The sequence below is a fragment of the Seriola dumerili genome, unplaced genomic scaffold, assembly GCF_002260705.1.
Source record: "Seriola dumerili isolate Sdu_G_001 unplaced genomic scaffold, Sdu_1.0 BDQW01000190.1, whole genome shotgun sequence".
Lineage (NCBI taxonomy): Eukaryota > Metazoa > Chordata > Actinopteri > Carangiformes > Carangidae > Seriola > Seriola dumerili.
In genome coordinates this window covers 931,309-941,489 of record NW_019174445.1, presented here as the reverse complement: position 1 = coordinate 941,489, position 10,181 = coordinate 931,309, and the positions used below count along the sequence as shown (strand labels likewise).

General features: G+C 34.0%; 1 protein-coding gene across 2 annotated transcripts in view; it reads right to left on the bottom strand.

The window, feature by feature from the left end:
* Positions 1-1,502: 1,502 nt before the first annotated feature.
* Positions 1,503-10,181, bottom strand: part of LOC111227624 — a 19,091-nt gene continuing 10,412 nt past the window's right edge. The window contains exons 8-11 of one of the 2 annotated variants that reach the window (XM_022753205.1): positions 2,671-2,757; positions 2,412-2,487; positions 2,249-2,325; positions 1,503-1,983 (exon numbers count right to left, since the gene is read on the bottom strand). In XM_022753205.1, coding sequence (XP_022608926.1) covers positions 1,852-1,983; positions 2,249-2,325; positions 2,412-2,487; positions 2,671-2,757 — 372 coding nt within the window. In that variant the 3' untranslated portion in view covers positions 1,503-1,851. The remainder of the gene's footprint in view (positions 1,984-2,248; positions 2,326-2,411; positions 2,488-2,670; positions 2,758-10,181) is intronic. The other variant, XM_022753206.1, reaches the window with a different exon arrangement.

Sequence of the window (10,181 nt, the reverse complement as noted above, 5' to 3'; positions counted from 1 at the left end):
TGGTGCCATGAGTTGGAAAAGGTTGGGAACCACTGGACTAGAGCATCTAATGTGTATTAATCCACCGCTGAAAATAGTCCTTGACAGGTTCACAGTTCACTCCTGTTTGAGTAACATTTGCTAAGAACTACAGTTCCCAGTTTAGGCTGCACAACTAATCCAAATATAATTGAAATCACAATTTGGCAAAGTGCAATATCCAAATTGCAGGAGTTGCAGTTTTTCTGATGAAGGTAAAATGTGTCACATTGTTGTGCATTGTTATCACCATCAGTGTTGTGGTGCTACAGAGACTCCACAACCTACAAATCATATTCTCCAGACGTAAAGGAAACATGTTTGTTTTGTACAAGACAAACAAAAATCACGTCAGCAGAATTTTTACATTTTTTCAGTGAAAATGAAAAACTAAAAATTCCAACTGAAATCGTGACTCAGATCACAATCACAATATCTTCACAATAATCACAATATGAGTTTTTTTCGTATCGTGCGGTCCTAGTGTCCAGATACTGGATATTATAGAGATTTATTTAGCCTTTTTTGTTAAAATAAATTCAACTTTATGTTTGTGATGTGTCTGTTTTTAAAGACTTTACACCTTCAGTAGGAACAAATGAGCTTGGGGCTGAAACGTACATTGGGAAGTGAAGAAATGAACTTTGTAGGTTTTGATCTTTTCATGGCATTTGTTGACAGTAAAAGTAAATAAACTGACTCTAGCTTTGCCCTTTAAAACTGGGAATTTGAAAAAAATACCAAATTTACCTTGGAATCTATTAACGTTACCCACCTGTGTGGTAAATATGCAAATTTATGTTCAAATGTACTAATTAAAAAACTTTGACAAGCCCCAGTTTAGCACCAGTTGAATGAAAGCTCGACATTATGTATTACACTAATAATACAGAATAAAATAATGCAGTTTTACAATAAGCACTGATTCATATTGAGGCCGACGTCATTCACACCATTCCCCTCGTTAAATGTAGAAATCCCCAGATGATCAATAGCACAGTGTAACTGAGCTGAGACCTGTTGTTAACGAACCACTATAATCAACATTCAAAAACTCGACCAGTGGCACATGAAATGTTTGTAACCCTACTTTTTTTTTCTATATCTAAGTTGTTAGTTGTAATTTAAGTGGTTGCTGTTGCAGCATGTGTATTTATACTCCTCTAGCTGGTTGTTCTCTAAGGAGATTCTGATGTAAATTGAATTTTACTGTAGATGGCTTCATGTATAAAGCGTAGAAAATGGTTCATTTACTTTTTTTTTGACAATAATTTATATGAAAAAAAAGATGTAACAGATATTATGACATTCCATATCTATAAACGTTGCAGTCAGAGTAATTTCTAATACAATGATGAATATAAATACTGTAATACACTGGATGTTTACTGGATTTCTCCACACTACTGTAAATGTTTAACCACTGAAATAAAAACTGATTCTTCCATTTTATGTTGTGTTGAAATAATGATTTTCTTTAACCCCACTTTTAGACAGTTTATTCTGAAAAGGTAAACTATCATGTGTATGCCTGTATGTACAGTTTGTTCCTCTACAGCTCTACAATCTCTTCATCTAACATTTCCTCAGCTGTGATCTGCTCTTAATCTAGGTCATGGCCTTGTTTCAGTTTGTCCCCACATTAAAGAAGAACTAAAAGTATCTCTTCAGTCTCTCAGAGAGATGAAATCACCCAGATATATCACATTTCAGAACCTCTTCACTGCCCTGTCTCCATTTTGTGGCACAATTAGACATAAAAGTAATATATACATGCTATCTATACAGTTTTATATTTTGTAATTACAGGAAAATTTCAAGCTTTCTGATGAGTCAGCTGCGTCCATTGATTTGACATTGGTCGGCAAGAATCATCGGCTCCTGGGACTCCTTCCTGCTCCTCTGCAGCTTTGGCACGATTGGAGGAGCAGCCTGACTCGCAGGGATGTTGCTGCTTCTGTCTGGCTGCAGATCAAAGACAAAAACCTTGTTGATGCACAGTTGCGACGAGACGTCACCTTGGGCCCTCATGAATATTTATTTCAAACAGGACTTCAGAAAGTATTGTTTTTCCCTAAATCAAGAAATGGAACAAAATTCTGCTAACCCTGAGTGGCCAAAAGATAATTTAATGCAGCTTTGAATGATATTAAATCAGTTGTGTATCTCTTGTTTATGTCCAGTTCAAAGGACCGTATTAGTAGTAGTCTTATATGTTCTAGAGTCTTACCTGTTGTAAGTGAAAAATCCAGTTCTGATAATCCTCCAAGCAGGTGCATGAAACCTGCAAGGGGTCCACCAGCTCACCTGAAACAAAACAGTGATTAAATAAGATGACTGTAACCATCACTGCAGGTAAAAGAGGATTGGTGTCACAGTTTTGTAAAGTTTACCTATCAGCTCAAACTCCAGCCGTCCGGACAGGGTTGACCGCTCCACGGCTCTGATGCCATGTCGGGGCAACCTGCCCTGTTAAAGATGACAATAAAATGACTGTGGAGTGAGTGTTTCATTTTAGCTTCTAGTTGAAATGAATTTACTGACGTTTCAGGCAGCATGTTTGAGTTAGAAAATGTTCCATCTTTACAAGAAGTGCTGTGTTGTGACTCCTGGGACACAGTTGTGCAACAGTGGAGAGTAACGTTACACTACCTCGTATGTTATGTTCAGACGCTTATTGTCCAAGGACAGCAGCACGACGTCTTGAGGGAAGAGAACCATCAGTCTCTCCTGGCGTCCCTGAGAGAACGCAATCACTGTTAATGCTGTATCAGTAACAAAGACACAACATTGTTTTCTCTCTTACGGTTCAATACAGCACATGTTTATTGGTTTAGAGGTGAATGGACCAGTGAATAAATAGAAGATTTCAAAATGCTGCCCTCCTGTAAAACGTCATACTATAATAAGTCATGAAAATGTCATAGTATAGTAAGACATAAAGTTTTCAAAAAACATATTATAGTAAGATGTAAAATATTCAAAAAACGTCATAATGTATTAAGGCATAAAAAATCATAAAAACGACATAGTATAGTAATGCATAAAAAGTCATAGTATAGTATGTCCTAGAAAGTCATAAAAACGTCATAATATAGTAAGGTGTAAAAACTCATAGTATAGTAAGGCATAAAAAGTCAAAAAAATGAAATAGTATATTAAGATCTAAAAAGTCATAAAAACATCATAGTATAGTATGGCATAAAAAGTCATGAAAACGCCATAGTATAATAAGGCATAAAACGTCATAAAAATGTCATAGTATAGTAAGTCATAAAAAGTCACAAAAATGACATAGTATATTAAGGTATAAAAAGTCATAAAAAAGTCATAGTATAGCAAGGCATAATAAGTCATAGTATAGTATGATCTAAAAAGTCATAAAAACGTCATAGTATAGTAAGTCATAAAAACGTCATTGTATAGTAAGGCATAAAAAGTAGTAAAAACGACATAGTATAGCAAGGCATAAAAAGTCATAGTATAGTAAGGCATAAAAAGTCATAAAAACGTCATAGTATAGTAAGTGATAAAAACGTCATTGTATAGTAAGGCATAAAAAGTCATAAAAAAGTCATAGTATAGCAAGGCATAAAAAGTCATTGTATAGTAAGGCATAAAAAGTCACAAAAATGACATAGTATATTAAGGCATAAAAAGTCATAAAAACGACATAGTATAGCAAGGCATAACAAGTCATAGGATAGTATGATCTAGAAAGTCATAAAAACGTCATATTATAGTAAGTCATAAAAACGTCATTGTATAGTAAGGCATAAAAAGTCATAAAAAAGTCATAGTATAGCAAGGCATAAAAAGTCATTGTATAGTAAGGCATAAAAAGTCACAAAAATGACATAGTATATTAAGGCATAAAAAGTCATAAAAACGTCATAGTATAGTATGATCTAAAAAGACATAAAAACGTATAAGTATAGTAAGGCATAAAAAGTCATAGTATAGTATGATCTAAAAAGACATAAAAACGTATAAGTATAGTAAGGCATAAAAAGTCATAGTATAGTAAGGCATAAAAAGTCAAAAAAACGTCATACAAAAGTAAGGCATAAAAATTCATAAAAACGTCATAGTATAATATGGCATAAAAAGCCACAAAAATGACATAGAATATTAAGGCATAAAAAGTCATAAAAACGTCATAGTATAGTATGATCTAAAAAGACATAAAAACGTATAAGTATAGTAAGGCATAAAAAGTCATAGTATAGTATGATCTAAAAAGACATAAAAACGACATAGTATAGCAAGGCATAAAAGGTCATAGTGTAGTAAGGCATAAAAAGTAAAAAAAAATGAAATAGTATATTAAGATCTAAAAAGTCATAAAACGTGATAGTATATTAAGGCATAAAAAGTCAAAAAAACGTCAAAGTATAATATGGCAAAAAAGTCATAAAAATACCATAGTATAGTATGGCATAAAAAAGTCACAAAAATGTCATAGTATATTAAGGCATAAAAAGTCATAAAAACCGCATAGTATAGCAAGGCATAACAAGTCATAGGATAGTATGACCTAGAAAGTCATAAAAACGTCATAGTATAGTAAGTCATAAAAACGTCATTGTATAGTAAAGCATAAAAAGTAATAAAAAGTCATAGTATAGTAAGGCATAAAAAGTCATAAAAACGTCATAGTATAGTAAGGCATAAAAAGTCATAAAAACGTCATAGTATAGTAAGGCATAAAAAGTCATAAAAACGTCATAGTATAGTAAGGCATAAAAAGTCATAGTACAGTAAGGCAAAAAAGTCATAAAAACGTCATAGTATAGTATGGCAAAAAAAAGTCGTAAAAATGACATAGTATAGTAAGGCATAAAAACGTCATAGTATAGCAAGGCATAACAAGTCATAGTATAGTATGATCTAAAAAGTCATAAAAACGTCATAGTATAGTATGGCATAAAAACTCATGAAAACGACATAGTATAGCAAGGCATAACAAGTCATAGTATAGTATGATCTAAAAAGTCATAAAAACGTCATAGTATAGTAAGTCATTACAACGTCATTGTATAGTAAGGCATAAAAAGTCACAAAAATGACATAGTATATTAAGGCATAAAAAGTTATAAAAACGACATAGTATAGCAAGGCATAACAAGTCATAGTATAGTATGATCTAAAAAGTCATAAAAACGTCATAGTATAGCAAGGCATAACAAGTCATAGTATAGTATGATCTAAAAAATCATAAAAACGTCATAGTATAGTAAGTCATTACAACGTCATTGTATAGTAAGGCATAAAAAGTCACAAAAATGACATAGTATATTAAGGCATAAAAAGTCATAAAAACGTCATAGTATAGTATGGCATAAAAAGTCATGAAAACGTCATAGTATAGTATGGCATAAAAAGTCATGAAAACGTCATAGTATAGTATGGCATAAAAAGTCATGAAAACGTCATAGTATAGTATGGCATAAAAAGTCATGAAAACGTCATAGTATAGTATGGCATAAAAAGTCATGAAAACGTCATAGTATAGTATGGCATAAAAAGTCATGAAAACGTCATAGTATAGTATGGCATAAAAAGTCATGAAAACGTCATAGTATAGTAAGGCATAAAAAGTTATAAAAACGACATAGTATAGCAAGGCGTAAAACTTCAGAGTATAGTAAGGCATAAAAAGTCATGAAAACGTCATAGTATAGCAAGGCGTAAAACGTCAGAGTATAGGAAGGCATAAAAAGTCATGAAAACGTCATAGTATAGCAAGGCGTAAAACGTCAGAGTATAGGAAGGCATAAAAAGTCATGAAAACGTCATAGTATAGCAAGGCGTAAAACGTCAGAGTATAGGAAGGCATAAAAAGTCATGAAAACGTCATAGTATAGCAAGGCGTAAAACGTCAGAGTATAGGAAGGCATAAAAAGTCATGAAAACGTCATAGTATAGCAAGGCGTAAAACGTCAGAGTATAGGAAGGCATAAAAAGTCATGAAAACGTCATAGTATAGCAAGGCGTAAAACGTCAGAGTATAGGAAGGCATAAAAAGTCATGAAAACGTCATAGTATAGCAAGGCGTAAAACGTCAGAGTATAGGAAGGCATAAAAAGTCATGAAAACGTCATAGTATAGCAAGGCGTAAAACGTCAGAGTATAGGAAGGCATAAAAAGTCATGAAAACGTCATAGTATAGCAAGGCGTAAAACGTCAGAGTATAGGAAGGCATAAAAAGTCATGAAAACGTCATAGTATAGCAAGGCGTAAAACGTCAGAGTATAGGAAGGCATAAAAAGTCATGAAAACGTCATAGTATAGCAAGGCGTAAAACGTCAGAGTATAGGAAGGCATAAAAAGTCATGAAAACGTCATAGTATAGCAAGGCGTAAAACGTCAGAGTATAGGAAGGCATAAAAAGTCATGAAAACGTCATAGTATAGCAAGGCGTAAAACGTCAGAGTATAGGAAGGCATAAAAAGTCATGAAAACGTCATAGTATAGCAAGGCGTAAAACGTCAGAGTATAGGAAGGCATAAAAAGTCATGAAAACGTCATAGTATAGCAAGGCGTAAAACGTCAGAGTATAGGAAGGCATAAAAAGTCATGAAAACGTCATAGTATAGCAAGGCGTAAAACGTCAGAGTATAGGAAGGCATAAAAAGTCATGAAAACGTCATAGTATAGCAAGGCGTAAAACGTCAGAGTATAGGAAGGCATAAAAAGTCATGAAAACGTCATAGTATAGCAAGGCGTAAAACGTCAGAGTATAGGAAGGCATAAAAAGTCATGAAAACGTCATAGTATAGCAAGGCGTAAAACGTCAGAGTATAGGAAGGCATAAAAAGTCATGAAAACGTCATAGTATAGCAAGGCGTAAAACGTCAGAGTATAGGAAGGCATAAAAAGTCATGAAAACGTCATAGTATAGCAAGGCGTAAAACGTCAGAGTATAGGAAGGCATAAAAAGTCATGAAAACGTCATAGTATAGCAAGGCGTAAAACGTCAGAGTATAGGAAGGCATAAAAAGTCATGAAAACGTCATAGTATAGCAAGGCGTAAAACGTCAGAGTATAGGAAGGCATAAAAAGTCATGAAAACGTCATAGTATAGCAAGGCGTAAAACGTCAGAGTATAGGAAGGCATAAAAAGTCATGAAAACGTCATAGTATAGCAAGGCGTAAAACGTCAGAGTATAGGAAGGCATAAAAAGTCATGAAAACGTCATAGTATAGCAAGGCGTAAAACGTCAGAGTATAGGAAGGCATAAAAAGTCATGAAAACGTCATAGTATAGCAAGGCGTAAAACGTCAGAGTATAGGAAGGCATAAAAAGTCATGAAAACGTCATAGTATAGCAAGGCGTAAAACGTCAGAGTATAGGAAGGCATAAAAAGTCATGAAAACGTCATAGTATAGCAAGGCGTAAAACGTCAGAGTATAGGAAGGCATAAAAAGTCATGAAAACGTCATAGTATAGCAAGGCGTAAAACGTCAGAGTATAGGAAGGCATAAAAAGTCATGAAAACGTCATAGTATAGCAAGGCGTAAAACGTCAGAGTATAGGAAGGCATAAAAAGTCATGAAAACGTCATAGTATAGCAAGGCGTAAAACGTCAGAGTATAGGAAGGCATAAAAAGTCATGAAAACGTCATAGTATAGCAAGGCGTAAAACGTCAGAGTATAGGAAGGCATAAAAAGTCATGAAAACGTCATAGTATAGCAAGGCGTAAAACGTCAGAGTATAGGAAGGCATAAAAAGTCATGAAAACGTCATAGTATAGCAAGGCGTAAAACGTCAGAGTATAGGAAGGCATAAAAAGTCATGAAAACGTCATAGTATAGCAAGGCGTAAAACGTCAGAGTATAGGAAGGCATAAAAAGTCATGAAAACGTCATAGTATAGCAAGGCGTAAAACGTCAGAGTATAGGAAGGCATAAAAAGTCATGAAAACGTCATAGTATAGCAAGGCGTAAAACGTCAGAGTATAGGAAGGCATAAAAAGTCATGAAAACGTCATAGTATAGCAAGGCGTAAAACGTCAGAGTATAGGAAGGCATAAAAAGTCATGAAAACGTCATAGTATAGCAAGGCGTAAAACGTCAGAGTATAGGAAGGCATAAAAAGTCATGAAAACGTCATAGTATAGCAAGGCGTAAAACGTCAGAGTATAGGAAGGCATAAAAAGTCATGAAAACGTCATAGTATAGCAAGGCGTAAAACGTCAGAGTATAGGAAGGCATAAAAAGTCATGAAAACGTCATAGTATAGCAAGGCGTAAAACGTCAGAGTATAGGAAGGCATAAAAAGTCATGAAAACGTCATAGTATAGCAAGGCGTAAAACGTCAGAGTATAGGAAGGCATAAAAAGTCATGAAAACGTCATAGTATAGCAAGGCGTAAAACGTCAGAGTATAGGAAGGCATAAAAAGTCATGAAAACGTCATAGTATAGCAAGGCGTAAAACGTCAGAGTATAGGAAGGCATAAAAAGTCATGAAAACGTCATAGTATAGCAAGGCGTAAAACGTCAGAGTATAGGAAGGCATAAAAAGTCATGAAAACGTCATAGTATAGCAAGGCGTAAAACGTCAGAGTATAGGAAGGCATAAAAAGTCATGAAAACGTCATAGTATAGCAAGGCGTAAAACGTCAGAGTATAGGAAGGCATAAAAAGTCATGAAAACGTCATAGTATAGCAAGGCGTAAAACGTCAGAGTATAGGAAGGCATAAAAAGTCATGAAAACGTCATAGTATAGCAAGGCGTAAAACGTCAGAGTATAGGAAGGCATAAAAAGTCATGAAAACGTCATAGTATAGCAAGGCGTAAAACGTCAGAGTATAGGAAGGCATAAAAAGTCATGAAAACGTCATAGTATAGCAAGGCGTAAAACGTCAGAGTATAGGAAGGCATAAAAAGTCATGAAAACGTCATAGTATAGCAAGGCGTAAAACGTCAGAGTATAGGAAGGCATAAAAAGTCATGAAAACGTCATAGTATAGCAAGGCGTAAAACGTCAGAGTATAGGAAGGCATAAAAAGTCATGAAAACGTCATAGTATAGCAAGGCGTAAAACGTCAGAGTATAGGAAGGCATAAAAAGTCATGAAAACGTCATAGTATAGCAAGGCGTAAAACGTCAGAGTATAGGAAGGCATAAAAAGTCATGAAAACGTCATAGTATAGCAAGGCGTAAAACGTCAGAGTATAGGAAGGCATAAAAAGTCATGAAAACGTCATAGTATAGCAAGGCGTAAAACGTCAGAGTATAGGAAGGCATAAAAAGTCATGAAAACGTCATAGTATAGCAAGGCGTAAAACGTCAGAGTATAGGAAGGCATAAAAAGTCATGAAAACGTCATAGTATAGCAAGGCGTAAAACGTCAGAGTATAGGAAGGCATAAAAAGTCATGAAAACGTCATAGTATAGCAAGGCGTAAAACGTCAGAGTATAGGAAGGCATAAAAAGTCATGAAAACGTCATAGTATAGCAAGGCATAACAAGTTATAGTATAGTATGATCTAAAAAGTCATAAAAATGACATAGTATAGCAAGGCATAACAAGTTATAGTATAGTATGATCTAAAAAGTCATAAAAACGTCATAGTATAGTAAGTCATTAAAACGTCATTGTATAGTAAGGCATAAAAAGTCATAAAAAAGTCATAGTATAGCAAGGCATAAAAAGTCATAGTATAGTAAGGCATAAAAAGTCACAAAAATGACATAGTATATTAAAGCATAAAAAGTTATAAAAACGACATAGTATAGCAAGGCATAACAAGTCATAGTATAGTATGATCTAAAAAGTCATAAAAACGTCATAGTATAGTATGGCATAAAAAGTCATAAAAACGACATAGTATAGCAAGGCGTAAAACGTCAGAGTATAGTAAGGCATAATAAGTAAAAAAAACGTCATACTATAGTAAGACATAAAAATTCATAAAAACGTCATAGTATAGTAAGTCATTAAAACGTCATTGTATAGTAAGGCATAAAAAGTCATAAAAAAGTCATAGTATAGTAAGTCATTAAAACGTCATTGTATAGTATGGCATAAAAAGTCATAAAAAATGACATAGTATATTAAGATCTAAAAAGTCATAAAACGTCATAGTATAGTAAGTCATTAAAACGTCATTGTATAGTAAGGCATAAAAAGTCATAAAAAAGTCATAGTATAG